The 18,209-nt window shown below is 36.0% G+C and overlaps 1 protein-coding gene across 2 annotated transcripts in view; it reads left to right on the forward strand.

Annotated features, from left to right (window-relative positions):
- The first annotated feature begins 4,073 nt into the window (after positions 1-4,073).
- Positions 4,074-18,209, forward strand: part of LOC128549590 (replication factor C subunit 1-like) — a 43,208-nt gene continuing 29,072 nt past the window's right edge. Inside the window, exons 1-7 of one of the 2 annotated variants that reach the window (XM_053526595.1) lie at positions 4,074-4,191; positions 8,623-9,087; positions 15,039-15,162; positions 15,677-15,760; positions 16,600-16,808; positions 17,317-17,433; positions 17,974-18,025. In XM_053526595.1, the coding sequence (XP_053382570.1) occupies positions 4,189-4,191; positions 8,623-9,087; positions 15,039-15,162; positions 15,677-15,760; positions 16,600-16,808; positions 17,317-17,433; positions 17,974-18,025 (1,054 nt within the window). In that variant the 5' untranslated portion in view covers positions 4,074-4,188. The remainder of the gene's footprint in view (positions 4,192-8,622; positions 9,088-15,038; positions 15,163-15,676; positions 15,761-16,599; positions 16,809-17,316; positions 17,434-17,973; positions 18,026-18,209) is intronic. The other variant, XM_053526596.1, reaches the window with a different exon arrangement.

Below are 18,209 nucleotides of genomic sequence, written 5' to 3' on the forward strand. Positions count from 1 at the left end.
GTACATTTAAAAAATGTACACTTATGTGAGTTCTTTAACCTTATCATCGCCATTTTTATCAGGATGGTATTCACTTCGCGTCCTGTCCCGTATATAGGACTGAACTAGCTGTTTTTAGCATTTTATAATAAAATGCAGCTGAACCGGTTATGCGTAATGGTGTGTGCGTTTCACGTACCAGAGATATTATTATGGAAAAGTTACACAAATATTGTTAATGACTACAATATCTTTTCACTATAACCGGCGTTTGACATAGAAAAAAAAAGTATTTTTCGTAACAACCCTCGTTATTGCTTATGGTCATGTTGATTTATCTGTTATGAAAAAACTATTTGAGTGAATATTTGCAGTCTGTGAGCAAATTAGTCCCCAAAAGAGACCTATAATGGATGATCAAAAAGAAATAAACGAAACTTGTCTTTATTGATTAAAGTGAATCAGTTAATTGAAATTTTATTATCATTCGGAAAATAAGAGGTTTTTGATAAAAGGTCATAACTTATAACACATAATTTTTTAACCTTTTGTTTATAAACGGGGAAAATGGCGGGATCTGAAGTAAGGTTTTATAATCGTGGTGTTTTCCCGGAGGGGCGTCACTGAATTCACTTTTGAGTTTAATGGAAATATTATGTAAACATGTATACAACTGCAGTTTGAACTAACTGTATGTCCAAATTGTACTCATTGAAATGATATTATTGTGGCATGTGTATGGTATTCCATACATTGTCATTAATTCTCATGATAACGTATTAACTTATATACCAGGGGCCTCTGTGGTCGAAAGTTTAAGGTCGCTGACTTCAAATCACTTGCCCCTCATCGATGTGGGTTCGAGCCTCAGTCGGGGCGTTGAATTCTTCATGTGAGGAAGCCGTTCAGCTGGTTTACGGAAGGTCGGTGGTTCTACCTGGGTATCCGCTTGTGATGAAATAATGCACAAAGGGGCACATGGTGTCTTTTTCCACCATCAAAGCTGGAAAGTCGTCATATGACCTATAATTGTGTCGGTGAGACGTTAATCTAACAAAATAAGTAAATATCTTATATATATATACCTTATTTACAGATGTATTACGTGTTCCGCTATCCTTACACTGACACGGGAAAGAGGAAATGGGTATACAATCCTATTCCTGCAATTAATGCCGTTGAATAGGTACATGTACTTCCTGTATCACGTACTCCGTCATCTATACATGCAAACCGACTTATTGATAGATGTTTATTATTCAATCATCTACACATTTCTACAAGTAAACGCCACGGGTTGACCTATGCTCTTCCACAAACTAATGCCGTCGATTAATTGTCAGAACTATCAGGTAACCCGTTAGTTACAATTGCCTGCAAGTAAATTCTCTCCCTATATGTGGAGTCATTCTGAATCTCGATATGTTGTTTATGATTTGTTAGCGTTAGTTTCTTGTTGTATGTCCGTTGCAATAAAGTGGATTATCTCGCGGCTTGGCTTCTTTTATATTAACTTTTTACTACTAGTATGTTGTGTGTTGTTGTCCCTTATTATGTACATCACAAAGACGAGCGTGCATTGGTTCGTCAGATGTAAAATCATAGTTTGTGTAATACCTACCAGTAACCTCACCCCCAACCCCCAAAAAGGTGGGGACTGTTTAAAACTTTAAGCATCTCCTAAACTCTAAACGCGTTTGTTGATACAACCAACCCAAGAATAGGTTTATGTTTGCAAGTTCCTCAGTGTAATGATAATGATTTCTTGCTTCAGCAAGATGCGTGAGAGGAATGAACAAAAGGGGTAAAGGATTAACAAACTCGCAGCTGAAGAAAAAAAATAACACACAAATTTACTGTTTCTTCCGCTCCGAATCAATAGCTTAGGGTAAGGCCAATGGGGCCCATACGCTGCCTTTCATGGAATTTTTCATTCTAGTGTATCATTGAAGGTTCCATGTACACCGCCGTATGAACACATCTGCGCATATCTCTAAATTGTATTTTTGAACATGAAACATGTGTAAATGTTGAGTTCTGCTCAACCCGGGGCTAAAGGGCGTGGACGAGAGCATGCATTTCCACTACTGTCTATGAACAGACTCAATCAAACCGAGCCTGCAACAGTTTCATTTTTGTCGTGTTGAGCGACCTGTGGAGCTTCAACTTTTTTGTTTTTATATAACACAGTTGCTAATTTCGAAATTTATCGAAATAAGATGAAATGAAAACAGTTCGAATATATCTATATAAACAAAGTTACGTTTACATATTTTGAAAAATGAAATTCATACATTTGAAATATAACATTTCACATTATATTGCATGCTGTGTTTATATGTGAATGATATTATAATCATCAAACATGTATTGTGTATTTGCAGACTTTGAAAATGTCTATGTCTATACATAGGCTTTCTAATTTGCACGTTTTAGTCATGCAATTACTGCTAATGGAAAGCCATAAACATATAAATAGCCCGCCCTCTTACACTAAATACAATTAGAAAATTTTCAAAGGCTGCAGCTCACAAAAAGACCCCTTTTAATCCAAATGTCCATATTATTTACATTTTCATAAAAACATTGTGTTTAAAAAGAAAGGTTTTGAGTCATTTTGGTGCAAGAAATTATATTTTCAGTTCAGCAAATACATTGTGAAATCTACTAAAACTGAAACCCTAATCGAAGGGATGGTGTATGAGCTATGTTTTCATTGTGGATTTTTAAATGTCTTTATTTCATTAAAAAAATATCAGAATGATAATTATAGGTCTTCAATTTGAATTCTGCAAGATTTTATCAAGAAATTATGATAGAGTGTTCTACAGACAAACAAACAATTTGTTTTTCTCATTAATAGTTCCTCTTTTCTTTAAAGTCAAGTACAGAAATGTTTACGTCTTTGTCTGGATCTCACGACTTACGACGGTAGCATGCATTTCCACTACCGTCCGTGAACAGGCTCAATCAAACCGAGTCTGCAACATTTTCGTTTTTGTCGTGTTGAGCGACCTGTGGAGTTTCCACTTTTTCTATTTTACCCCGTTATGTTTGAGGGGCTTATTCATATTCTATGCAATACACAGAATGACAGATTATTAAAAAATGTGCGTGTTTTGAACAGAAGGTCATCCTTTCATACTTATTTGATTATCCATTTCAGATCGATGTGGTGCACCAAACCTCAAACTTACTGATGATTCCAACATTTTCAAGAGTTACATGGCAGTGTAAATAACCTAGTCCGTATAGATCAACATTACCACATGTATTTCCATGTCCTCATTGTATCTTTATTCATAAATTTATTTAAAGCAGCAGTCCTCCAGACTTGGCTAAAAATAATCTTTCTTTCAAATTGAAGTTTGGTCATATTATGAACATGAATTTTTGTTTCTAAAATATTTTAAAAGTTCCAAATCAAGAAAAAAATATGACCGCGTCGGGAATCGAACCCCGGACCGCCGCGGCAATAGGGCCTAAAGGCATTTTCCCGTCGTCGTAACCACTAGCGCTGAAATAGTGAATAATGACTTCAAAATATAGATATTTATAATAGAGACAGTTTACCTGGAGTAAAAGCGTGACAAACGCTTTTCGGTTTTCACCGTAAAAAGTAGTAAAAACAGCACATTCTCATGTGTTTCCGTAACATAAAGGTCGTCAGTGATTAAGTTTTAAAGCCTTCTTAAGAAATATAGCATTATTTTCAAGATATCTAAAGAAAATTTATCTTTTCTGTTGTCGAACGATCTGGAGGCATGCTGCTTTAAATTCTTGTCATTTAGTATTATGAATTGTTCAGACTATTCTGCAGTAATTGATATAAACAAAGAAGTACAAAGTACATTATGTACTAAATGTGCTGATTTTATTCAGTGTCTTTTTTATCGATTTAATCTCTCATACGAACCTTTTGTTGTATCGTTTTATGTCATGCCAACTCAAAATAAAACTTGTCTTATCTTGTTTTATATCACGTAGAAGTGCAAGTTTGTGGGGGATTAATTGCATTATTACACTCTACAGTCACCTTGAAGTGCCGAAAGACCGGCACACGGTACGGGAAACAAAAACGGGAACAGGCTTTATGTACAACCATCAACGCATGCGCATTACGTTATTTGGCGCGAAATGTACACAAACTGCAATTTTGCAAAATTTGCCCGATAGCAACTGTGTCAAGTACATCTATAAATTGATATCATGGTAGGAGCATGCTAAAGTATATGTTATTTACCTAGATAAATAAAAAAGTACTTCATTTTCTTGATCGCTTTTTATTGAGGTCGACTGATGAAACGTTGTGTGAAAATTAGCTTCAGACTTCAGTAACAAACAAAATTCAGCTCATACAGAATCCCATGTTGCCAGTAAGGCTCCCCACGTTTACTGATTATTGCAAATGTTTGCACGATCTTTCAGACGCGTAGCAATACTGTTTAAACGGCAATCGGTTATTAAGTATTCTGCGGAGGCCGGGATAGCGTAAAAATTAGCTAAATGTTTGCGCTAAAATTGTTCTGGAAGCATAATTTAGTTGTCGTGTTGCAAAATTTTGGGTATGAATGTATGTATGCAGTGTACGAAATTCAGATTTGAATCCACTTGCTCGTTCGGGCTACCAGATAGGAAATTTTCCAAGCCAACACCAATTACATTAGCCCAAACTTTAACACCATAAAAATGGTGTTAATTTTTGCACCATATAACATTTTGTTTTACAGACATCTATGCGTGTTTGAAAGATTAAAAATAGACATATATGTTTGCCATGTTTTCGAACAATTTTAACCCTGAAGATCAGCACCGCCAGAGTCCAAAATCATTCGGACATGTCAATCCTTGCCAAACGAAATCTATTATCTAACCTCAAACGCCCGATTTATTAGGATCTCCACTTGCCAATTACTGCTACTAGGACTGTTGACAATTTGAGAGATGTCAAAATGAGTGCCGCATACACACGCTGATAGCTTAATTTAAGCTCCAGCGATTTTTTTCCTTCTTTAATAGGGTCCGTAAAACGGACCCTTTCCCAATTGAAAATAATGACCATTTTTCCCAATTTCAGACCAAATTATTCCCAAAAATGACCAACAAACATTTTTGAAACGGCTGCTGTCCCGACATCGTGAAATTCGCCGATTATAGAAAATATGTTCCGAATTTTAATCGAGTGTTCGCTAATTTTGACCAAAGGGCAAATACTCGATTAAAATTCAGAACATGTTCTCTGTCATCACAAGCGCGAATTTAATCAATCGCACCATGCATTGTTTTCAGTAACCAGTTTCCACGATCTTTTTCTGTAGAACCAGTGACAAACTGTGCAAACAAATTCATCAACATGAGTCACAACAGCAAATATAATGTTCAAAGGCTAACAAAATCCAAGCTTGCTGGCTGCAAAAGCCTTGTGGAGTTCAGATTCTCACGGGCATCTTCACAGCCTGTTCTGACTGAAGAAACGTCTGTTGTTCAATCGTCGACATCGGTGTCGTTTCCATGTCAGAGTCAGGAGAACTCTTGTGTAACTCTGGTTGAATTTGTGCCAGAGTGTGTGCCTTTAGAACAACCATCGTTATCTCAGAGTCAGGCCACTGTATCATGTTGTGATGATCAGAACACTAGCTCTAGTGTAACTCAATTAGATCCAGGAAAGGGGTTATTGTAATTTTGTATGTTACACAAAGTTCCCAATTAGGATGAAAACGACGCTATTTTTCCCAAATCGTCCGGACGCGGACGCTTTCCCAAAATGGAAAAAAAAATCGCTGAAGCTCTGCCTAGCTCTGCACAGTGGTGTGGGAGACATATTGATTTACTCCAGTCTGTGTGTATGTCTGTCTGTCACAAAGCTTGTCCGCACTCTTAAGTCAAACATTTCTCATCTGATCTTCACCAAACTTGAACAAAATGTGTTTGACCATAAGACCTGGGCAAAGTTTGATAACTAGCCAAATTGGTCCAGGCATATTGGAGTTACGGCCCTTGAATTACCAAAAATCTGCCTTTTTAGCTCACAGCTGTCACGAAGTGACAAGGTGAGCTATTGTGACCGCTTGATGTGCGTCGTCAGTCATCCGTCGTGCGTCAGCAATTCCTAAAAAAATCTTCTTCTTGAAAACCACTGGGCAGAATTACACCAAACTTCACAGGAATGATCTTCGGGTGGCCCCCTTTCAAAATTGTTCCATGCAGAACTCTGGTTGCCATGGCAACCGAAAGGAAGAACTTAAAAAATCTTCTTGTCCAAAACCACAGGGCCTAGGGTTTTGATATCTAGTGTGTAGCATCATCTGGTGGTCCTCTACCAAAGTTGTTCAAATTATCCCCCTAGGGTCAAATATGGCCTTGTCCCAGGGGTCACATGGTTTATATAGACTTATATAGGGAAAACTTTGAAAATCTTCTTGTACAAAACTACATGGCCTAGGGCTTTGATATTTGGTATGTAGCATCATCTAGTGGTCCTCTACCAAGATTGTTCAAATTATCCTCCTAGGGTCAAATATGGCCCCACCCCGGGGTCCCAAGTTTTACATAGACTTATATAGGAAAAAAAGTTTAAAAATCTTCTTGTCTGAAACCACAACACTTAGACCTTTGATAATTGGTTTGTTGCATTGTCTTATGGTCCTCAACCAAAATTATTCAAATTGTACCCCTTGGGTGAAAAGAGGCCCTGCCTTGGGGGTCCCAAGTTTTATATAGACTTATATAGGAAAAACCTTTAAAAATCTTCTTGTCTGAAACCATATGACCTAGGCTTTTTATATTTGGTATGATGCATTGTCTAGTAGTCCTCTACCATAATTGTTCAAATTATGCCCCTGGGGTTAAAAGAGGCCTCGCCCTGGGGTCACTTAGTTATTATGTGAGTTATATAGGAAAAATTCTTAAAAAATCATCTGATCCTATTTCCAAGACTGTTTAATTATAATTACCTGATGACCCCAAGTAATATGATGTCACTTGACTGTGACCTTGACCTACTGACCTACTTTCTTGTTTTTTTAATATACAGCATTGAAATTTTGATGACATACACAGTTTTGCACACAAATCGTAAAACTGAATTTCATTAACCATGAATGTGACCTACTGACTTTTTTAATATTTTATCATCAGTTTGACATTTGAAACATATAGCTCATATTACTCAGGTGAGCGATCCAGGGTCATCATGACCCTCTTGTTACTCTTGTCAGCACTCTTAAGTCAAACATTTCTCATCCGATCTTCACCAAACTTGAACAAAATGTGTTTGACCATCAGACCTCGGCCAAGTTTGATAACTAGTCAAATTGGTCCAGGCATATTGGAGCTACGGCCCTTGAATTACAGTAATTCAGCCTTTTTACTCTTGTCCGCACTCTAAGTCAAACATTTCTCATCCGATCTTCACCAAACTTGAACAAAATGTGTTTGACCATAAGTCCTTGGCCAAATTTGATAACTAGCCAAATCGGTTCAGGCATTTTGGAGTTACGGCCCTTGAATTACCGAAAATCGGCCTTTTAACTTTTGTCTGCACTCTAAGTCGAACATTTCTCATCAGATCTTCACCAAATTTAAACAAAATGTGTTTGACCATAAGACCTCGGACAAGTTCGATAATGAGCCAAATCGGTCCAGGCATTTTGGAGTTCTGGCCCTTGAATTAGTGAGTAAACAGTATATAAAGACTGACTTGCTGTTTAGATGATTAGGCAGTTGTGGGAGACATTCGTTTTTCCCAAAAGCAGCTCTAGTTTGGTATAAATTCTCCACAGACTTAAATAATAATGTGAGAAACGATTCAAATAATAATAGCCTAGGCCAGTCTGATGAAGTTGAAACTAATTCCAAGGGAAACTTGTAAAAAAGAAAGTTTTTACACAAATGGACAGATAATTTTGTATGGCTTCGCTACTGAAATAACATTATGTATCGCAGCTACTGTGTATCAAAACTGTAACATTGAACAAACTTTCTGCTGATGACAGACCACAGTCCTAGTATTACAAGTTTTGAACACCCTCACTCTATGACAAAATCTAGTAAATGGCTACAGCATTAAGATTTACCTACCTAAGGCTTGGAATTTTGAGATGACATGAACCATATAAAAAGGTAATTATCAGGGTTATACCAGTAGCATGAATAAAAATAAATACAGGTCAACTTATATATGTAATATTGTATCCTTCATGTTGTTTAGATAAATTTGCTTTACTGTACACAAAAATTTTATTAAATATAATTGGGGACCCCCAAAAGTCACCCGGGACTCCCAAACTGGCAAGTGGGGGAGTCCTGGGACCCTCATCTGGAAAAGCCAAGGGAAATCCTTGAATGTGTCTTAGCATACCCAATTCAGCGGAGTCTTTACACAATTCAAGCCAAAATGATGGTGCAATACCCAATTCACTATGAAAGCTTACCCATTACTCTTGATTCTGAGGAATAACTAAAGTTTAAAACATTATCAAACTTTTGTCTCAGTGAAAGCTATCAACATCTGCACACCAAGTTTGTTATAAACAAATTATTTTGGGTAAAAAGAGCTTTGCTAAAAAGCAAAAGGTTAGAAGTAGTTCCTATCACACTAAAGTTATTACAGATGTTAAAGGTTTGGTTTTTTTTAATTTGTAGGATATAAGGAGTTTCTTTTCACCTGGAGGTGCGAAGAAGAGCGGAGCAGCTTCAACTCAGAAACCAGGTAAAGACACGGACTCTGGTCTGACAAAGATCAAGAACGGAAAAGAAAAACATAAAGAAGCTATAACTGTCTCAAATAAACTTAAAACTGAAAACAGTGATATAAATGGAAATAAAAAGAATGACAAAGATGGGCATAAGAAAAAGGAAAGCAAGAGTAGAGATAGAAGTAAAGACAAAAGTGATAGTAAACATAAAGGGAAAAGTAGAGAGAAGAATAAAGAAAAAGTAGATGAAGAAAGTGAAGTTATTGAAATAGATGATGATTCGTTGCAAGAAAAACCCAAGAAGGATAAGAAGGAGAAAGGGAAGAAAGTGGATAAAAGTTTGTCAGAGAAAGATGAAGTTGATGACGAGGCTGCAACAGAGAAAAAGAGAGGGAAGAAGAGAAAGAAACAGGTAAAAAATTTGATTAAAACTTTTGACTGATTTTCATATGCCCGAAGGGACTATGTTATTGGGCTGTTCCTTCTCATCTGTAAGCAGACTGTTGACTTTCTGTTCACATCTATGCTCATTTAACATGGCAGGCCAGTGTCCGACAAATTTATAATTTTACTGGTAGCCCACTGGGCTACCAGATTTTTTTTCTGGTAGCCCAGCATTTTCTTATAGTTGCCCAGAAAATTAAGCATGAAAGTACTAACTTGCTCTATCCGTACCCGACTTTCTGAGATGTGAGAATAAGATGGGTCTTTAACAATATTTTGTTAATTACAGAAATCTAAAAACACAAAGATAAACATTTCATTCTCTTTAATCATAAGATAGAAGTACAAGTTGAAGTTAATACAACATCTTATTAAAGAAACATTTTTACACAAGTATCTCTTAGTTTACAACTTAAAAGTCTTAAAATATTAAAATTGTAAATTTCTGTCAGTATTGAGATCAGCTTGAGTACTTATACTTTCTATACCGGTGATCACAAATAATTTGTGTTAGATGTTCACAAAATGTATTTAAATTGCAAGTCACTGTCAATCTTCACAGGTGGCAGTATCATTGACTGGTCACCCCTTCCCCACCCTAAGACCCCTGATACCCCCCTGAAAAAATTTCTGACATTCTCAGGTGTTACTTAATATCCCCACCCTATAAGACCCCTGATACAATCCTGAAAAAAAATTCAACTATCAAAACAGTAGTTTGATAGTTGAAAAAAAAAATTCAGGGTTGTATCAGGGGTCTTATAGGGTGGGGATATTAAGGAACACCTGAGAATGTCAGAATTTTGTTCAGGGTGGTATCAGGGGTCTTAGGGTTGGGAAGGGGTGACCAATCTGATTGGTGATCGGCAATCAATCATTGATTCAATGATACTGCCACCTGTGTCAATGTTGAGCACAAATAACCAATCTGCGCTATTTACCAAACGCGCAGCGCATATAACAAATATTTGTAGGTTGGTTATATCTTAATATATGTTATTGGTAAATCGTTGCGCAGGATAAATTTAACCTGCGCGATTTACCAAATGCACAGCGCAAATAACAAATGTAACTTTATATATCAGAAATTTGCATTTCGTGTTTGATAAATCATGCAAATGGTCAATTTATTAATAAATATAGATGTCAAATGCTGAATATCTTGGTACTTAAATTATGCAGGGTTCGATCTTAACGCAGTCCCGCGATCCCGAGGACACCTATTTTAGCGGAGGGCCTCCTGAACTTGGAAGCTGGCTGTCCCGTCGGGACAGTAAGTTTTCAGTTCAATATAGCTAAAAAACTTATCAATTTTAAAAATACCAAAATGACAGAAAAACCTTGCTTTGAAACGATTTTCGAAGTCGACATCTGTTCTAACCACAGTCCGGATGTTTACTCTCGAATACATACATGTACGTAGACTGGTTCCGCGTCCTATAAAATATATAGTGTGAAATCACAGAAGAGACAGCGGGTACCAGTCTAACATGTACGGTACGGTCCGGGTACGGGGTTTTACCATGTAGCCTCTCTTTCGGTCGCCTATATTTTCGCGATTATTTGTTTACCTGTCAAAAAGTCATGTGGAAATTTATCGATGGCGTTACGGAACCAGCCATTAAAAAGCCAAAAACAAAAGATCAGCGTTTGGAAACACAACGTGATTACGAAAAAAAACCAACGTAAGCGTGATTTGACTGTTAATGTATCGATTCTTTATGTTCAATAAATATAAATAAAAGAAAGATGTATTTGATTTGGTTATATATGTTTATTGAATCTTTTTAAATAGTGTTAACAATCGATAAAATCACTGAAAATGGGAGGGATTCCTGAAATCAGGGAGGGACAGCTGAATTTGTAAGGAGGAATCCCGCCAGGATTGTTAGAAAAAAAGTAAGCATCTAACCCTGTTATGTGTCATAAATTTGTTTCTACATCAGTAAATTCACGGCAGTCGGTCACCAGGTTTCAATACCTCCGATCTTATACAAGATGCAATAAAACCCAAACATGCGTGATTTCCTCCAGCGCTATTTTTATAATTTTCTTCTTCACCCGAGCACACACTTAGCAAAATATCGTTTTTATTATATTGAAATATCTTGAAATTTCACAATAATATTATTTTTACCAACGGGAGCATATCTCTCAACATGTCTAAGATAAAAGATGAAATAAAAAAAGTCACAGAATTAAAAGAAAATTCTTACAGATCTTATCTATATTATTATTATTATTTTATAGTAGAAAATCGATTGAATAAAGAGTAGACCTAATTTTCATCAAAACGTAAACGAAATTTTATATTTTGTAGCTGAACAAAGATATGTGTTCGGTACCCTGCGCTAAATGAAAATCTGGAAATTACTCTCATAACTTGAATATCTTTTATAAATCATATTAACTTTTACTTAGATTTACGATTACAGACTAAAACTATAGTGTTTTTTACAAATCTAAATGGATCTATAATGTTACACCTGTAACTTGCCTGGGAGGTCGGTCCTGCGCTAATAGCAAAGTTTGAAATTACACTGTATTTCAAATATATTTCATTCATAAAACATACTATTTATGTAACTTTCAAATGAATACTGTAAAAAATGATTAGAAAAAGAGTGATTTTTGTCATAACGAGAACGAAATATTACATTTTTTATCTGCGCAAGATGTGTGTCTGCGCTAATAATAAATCTGGAAGTTACTCTGATAACTTGAATATCTTAAAAATCATATCAACTTTTACTTTGATTTACAATTACAGACTAAAACTATAATTTTTCTAAATGGATCTATAATGTTACACCTGTAACTTGATTGGGGGGTCGGTCCTGCGCTAATAGCAAAGTTTGAAATTACACTGTATTTCAAATATATTTCATTCATAAAACATACTATTTATGTAACTTTCAAATAAATACTGTAAAAATAAATAGAAAAGAGTGATTTCTGTCATAACGAGAACGAAATTTTACATTTGTTATCTACGTGGTTTATGAAAGATATTCAAGTAATCAGGATCATTTCCAGATTTTTTATTAGCGCAGGGCCGACATCCCGCGCAAGATACAGATGTAACAAAATATTCATTTGGCAAAAGCTACAATTACAGCCTGTAATCACAAAACAATGATAAAGTTAGCATGGTTTATGAAAGATATCCAAGTTATCAGGATTATTTCCAGATTTTTTATTAGCGCAGGGCAAACACATCTTGGGCAGATAACAAATGTAATATTTCGTTCTCGTTATGACGGAAATCACGCTTCTTTCTATTTTTTTTCTACTAAGAAAACATTTTTTATGAAGTTACATAAATAATATCTTTTAGAATTGAAATATGTTTGAAATATCGGCGTCAGTTCAGAATTTGCTATTAGCGCAGGAACAACATCCCGCGCAGGCTACGGATGAAACATTATATTCAGATTTTCAAAAGCTACATTTTTAGACTGTAATCGAAAAACGAAGTAAAAGTTAAAATGGTTTATAAAAAATATTCAAGTTTTTGGAGTAATTTTCAGAGTTCTATTAACGCAGGACACACATCTTGCGCACCTACAAAATGTAAAATTTCGTTCACATTTTGACGAAACTTATTATCTATCTATCTATTTATACTGCAACACTCCTCTCTGCGAGTATAATGTGCAGCTGCGCGCAGGACACATCTTGCGCAGCAACAAAAATTCGTTTACGTTCTGGCGAAAATTACTCTTTTGTAGTACAAAACATTAAAAAATATCAATACGATCTGTAAGACATGATCAATATATATTTGAAATATTGGTGTCATTTCAGGATTTGATATTAGCGCTGGATCGACATCCCGCACAGGCTACGGCGTTTAAAAGTTAAAAAAAATAATAAAAAAATAAATAAATAAAACTTGTGATATTAAATATACTTTGGATATTTTGTATCATTTTAAAGTTTTTTAACACCTATGACAAATGACTCTTAATACCGTCGTCAACAGAAATTTTTAGTCCATAAACTACCAGGGACGTGAGCATCTCATTGAAATTACCGCATAAATATGCTCATTTACTTTAAAAAAATGCTCTTTACAAATTAAGCACAGTCAATTCACACCTTTACGCGTGCCTGATCACCGTCAGTTTTAAAATTAAACAGTTTTATGTAGGCCTACAAGTCTAACCCTCTAATGATATTCAGTTTTATCGGGAGATATCATCCATATGTTAAAAGCGCAGACTCATTTACAAAACGTTCAAGACAGTTACCCTGCTTAGATAAGAAATATATAAGGTTGCCCGATTTACAAATCGTTGCGCAGATAACAAATTGGTTATTTGCGCTGCGCGATTTACCAAATGCGCAGATTGGCTATATGCACATAACATCAATATTGAGATCAGCTTGAGTACTTGTACATTCTATAAACATTCTATAATCTCTAGTTAAATGTTCACATAATCATGAAATGGTATTAACCAAAGAAATCGGCATTATACAAAAGACTCATGTAGTAAATTGACAGTTTTTGTGTTTTTCGCACATGCTGACAGACATGTTACTAATGACTCATTTTACGCTGGTACCCAGCCTTTGAACTGTCGAAGCAGTGAAAGCGTGGTACCTGTCATAATCAGTCGTCGGTAATGTACGAGAGGATACGTTTGAATTTAGAGATTTTGACTGGTACATCGGTCATAATTATCGTTAAATCGGTCTACTTTGATTAGTCGAGCGGAGACCAGTCCATGATAGTTTGCATATTTGATATTCGTAGGCGGAGACTGCTTCTGCGGCCACCGTTGAAATTATCGATAAATGGGCGGGGTTAAACTAATAGCACGGTTTACGACCCGTTAATCAGTACACATGGAAAGTTGTTTATTGCAAGTTACAATCGAGTAAACGACCGACTGTTGATGATTTTGTTGGGGAGTTTTGTAAAATATACAATAACCGGGCTACTGATGCTTCAAATTTATGGTTGCCCGGCGGGCTTCCGCCGGTATTTTTTTGGTAGCCCAACGAAAATTTCTGGTAGCCCGCGGGCTCCGGGCAATTGATTTGTCGGACACTGCAGGCACATAGCTTATGGACAGTTGATGAATCCTGTGGATTTGAGGTCAGTAGGTCAAACTCGAAAGTTTATGGTCACAGTGGCTGTTTGTACAAAACCATTTCTGTTCATTATCTTGAGATATTGATTTTAAGGTAAGGTTAAAGGCCCAAAGTGTTCTGTTTCAAGTTCAGTGTCTTTGTACAAAAATCGTTTTTTGGGCATATGTTTCTTTATATATATTTATGAGGGGAAAACTTTGCAATTTTTTTTTCTTTTTGTTTAATTATAAATGTGACTAAAAATGTAATTTTGGTTGAAACAAACTGCTATATAATTTTTATATGCTATATAGTTTTTATATGCATAAATTATAGATCTATACAAAAAAGATAGAAAGCAGCTTGCAATGAATAATTTATTGTCAATAAAATTGCCTAATAGACCTGCTCCAGTCCTACTTTTTAACCATAAATTGTCACTGAAAAAGCATGAAAATCCTGACTATGAACAGTGATGCCTGTCAAAGTAGTCTATTTTATATAAAATTCTATATAAAATACCAGTGGTTTTGCTCAAGTGTGGCGTGTGGCCGTTAACTGTTACCTATTGTAATCATGGGTTGCATACATACAATGTTTAGAATTTGAATAGCTGTGGAGCAGGGCTTTAAATATGAATATTTAAAAGATGTACATGTATATATGCCTATTGATCTGTACCCAGTGAAAATTGTTCAAGATCCATGTTAAGTGTTTTGCACACTTAGTTTCATTGTTGTGCATGTATTTATGTCAAAATAGGATTTGTCATTGCCAAGCGATGCAAACTGGGATTGTTAAGATAGACTCTGAATAGTTTTATGATTTGTATGTTAGGTCTCAAGTGATGAAGACTTCGATGTGAAGATTGAGGATGATGATGAAGATGATGATATGGTTGTCAAGAAAACTAAAAACATGAAGAAAAAAGGAAAGAAGATACAGAAACTTCTGGACTCTGGTATTGTTAATAATGTTGATATCACTTGTACAAACATGACAAATGTTGATTTACCTTGGTGCTGGCAGCAAGAGATTTTGCCTTTACGATCAGTGCAGACCAAGATAAGCCTGCATGTCTGATGTCGTCAACGCGGGCTGATCAGGGTCTGCACTGTTTGCTATTCAGTCCATAAATTTTCAGTAAACACCCCTTTGAATAATAAATGGTACTGTACAAGTTGAATAATGGACGAGTCCATTTTAGAAATTTAGCAGGGTAAAGGTTAATATATAATATTATGTTGATATGTGTATAAAGGGTAATGTTGGTATTTCAGGTTGGGTAATGTTGGTCTTTAGAGTAATGTAGAGACCATGAGGTTGGGTATTGTTGAGGTTTGGGATCATTCTAATATTGATACAGTACTTGTACCTGAACAAGTTTTAAATTTCTCTGGCAAGTACAAATACTGCTCCATTGACTGTACATTGTTACATGTTTATAAATCATTAAATGCAATGTGTTTTGATAGATTCTGATGAAGATCCTTTACCAAAAGACAAGAAACAGAAGAAATCCAGAAAGAAACAGACAGTTGTACATATAGGAGGTGCTGGTATGTACTATAATAATTATTAAAACTGGGAAATAATAAAAGTGAGGAACAACACGTCAAACACCGAGTCAAGTTTAACTAATTTTAATCTACCGGTTTCGGTTATTTACAATAACCTCCATCAGGATATTTAATAATTATTGTAGTTATATGTGTGAGAAATACTGAAATCATTTACATTCACTGTACAGTTTGATTGAAAAGGAAAAAGCAATTATTTTCATGTAAACAAAACTGGGTGTAATAATACCGAGGCAGATTTCTGGCTGACGGACATGACCGCAAAATTTTGATGCGGTCCGCCATCTCATCCGGATGCGGTCCAGCTGACCGGCATTTATTGTATCCCCAGAACAGCAACAGCTCACACAAAATGGCGTCATTAAAAAAATGCCAGTGCTTTTCCAGAAATCAATGAAAAAACACGCCTGCCGAACGTACAGAAAGCAAAAATGAGTACGAAATGAAGACGTTCTATCTTTTAAAATATAAATGATAAATGGCAAAGATTCGTGCCTAGCTTGTAAAACAACGTACTAAAATGGTAGTCTACCGCGGCTTCTTTTGGTTCTGCATTACAAGTTGATTTTTGGTCCGGTTGATATTTTTTTGGTCCAGCAGATTTCTAGACATTGCCAGACCGAATGTCCAGCCATTTTTCCCAACATTCCAGAAGTCTTGTCAAGGACTATCTTGTTCCTGAGATTGCATATAGTTACAGCTAATTTTCTTGGCACTAAAGATCAAGATTGAATCGACATGGCTGTATGATTTTTCACGATTTTTTTTCTGTATTAAGTCGTGTAATTAAAACTGCTAAAAGCCCCCTGTACTTGTAGGTGAATATACAGAAGAGGAGGTTAAACCAAAGAAGACTTTCCTTGATAACTTCCTGACGAGCCCCAGTCCCCAGAAGAAGGTAAAACCCAACGCTGAACCCACGAAAACTGAGGTTAAAAAAGAGGTGTCTGCGACAGATTTCTTTGGAAAGTCATCAGTGCATAGAGTTGAGCGAAAGATTACACATGTTGAAAGAAAACCAGAAAAGGTATTACTTTTCAAGAAGTCTTGAGTTACCTCTCTTGGATAGTGTTTCAAATGTGATTTAAGTTTCTTTAAAATTTCTGAAAAAAATTATGGATAACAAGAATAGCTCTGGGTCATTATCATGGAGGTAGGAAGAGGCATGTGCTTATCATTTTGGGTTGAAAATAGATCTGCAATTCATAATCAGGAATCCTGATGTTGTAAAGTTTAAAGAAAAAACTGCTAAATTCTAAGGAAAAACTGCATGATTACAAAAAAAATTGTTAGGGGTAGACACCGGTTAACTGCCCCTCCTGTAGAAAGCAAAAAAAAAACTGGCTACAACACATTGTAATGGACACATGTAAATAAGTATTACTACTTAGTGTATATAATAGGTTTTCTTTAACTCAGAAATAGCTCTTGCATGAATTTATGAATTCCCACCTACCACCTTCTACATTCACACCCCCTCCCCCCCGCCCCCAACACACACACAACCTTAAGTTGAAATTAATATATTTATTTAGGATGAAGGAAAGGAGGCTAGTGTTCCTGTGGAAATCGATGATGTTGAGATGCACAGTGATGATGACTTTGAAAGAACGTTAGAACTTCTTGATGAAGAAGCTTTCAATTTGGCTGAGGTAAGGGGCTTCCTTGGCTGAGTGTTTAAGGTTGCTGACTGAACCACCAGCCCTCCACTAATGGGGGTTTGGAACCTCGACTTTTATGTAGAAGTCTGGTTGTGAGGAAGTCAACTGGCTGGCTTATGGAAGGTCAGGTGTCTGCTCATGCCTGAAGCAGTGCATAGAGCTGTATTCAAGTTTTTCTGCAACCTTTAACATCTGGCAAAACTGCCATATTACCTAACTTTTGTTTTGTTGACATATGAGTTACAGAAATAAACTAGAGCTATCACAGAAAGAAATTAACAGGGACTTGTTACCTTTGATGTAACACAAGACTTTTTTATCTTGGGGAAAATGTTACCAAGATGGGGAAGAAGTTAACTTTGGAAGAAATTTTGTCCTTTGCAAACTACAGTGCCTGTTCTAACTGTTTAATTCTAGCTTTTGTTAACATTTTACCAGATGTGGATGAGTGTTTAATTTTGAACATTTGTTCAGAAAGCATTTACTTCAGAGTGATTTTAAAACAGACTTATTATGTGAATATTGTTGTAGAAAACAGAAGAAGACAAGAAAGAGGAGAGTAGACCTGTAAAGGAAGAAAATGGTAATATTGTTTATAAGAAACACCCAGTAGGTGTGCAAGGCTAGTATTTTTTTCAGAGACTATAAAGTACTGAATACCCCTATATATACCCTCCTCCCCCACCCCAGTCAACACACTCCTTTCACTACCCTGCACCCACTTAGTAAGGTGAGCATAGGTCTAAGGATCCCGGGGTTGTAAGTTC

This window comes from Mercenaria mercenaria, chromosome 16 (genome assembly GCF_021730395.1).
Source record: "Mercenaria mercenaria strain notata chromosome 16, MADL_Memer_1, whole genome shotgun sequence".
Lineage (NCBI taxonomy): Eukaryota > Metazoa > Mollusca > Bivalvia > Venerida > Veneridae > Mercenaria > Mercenaria mercenaria.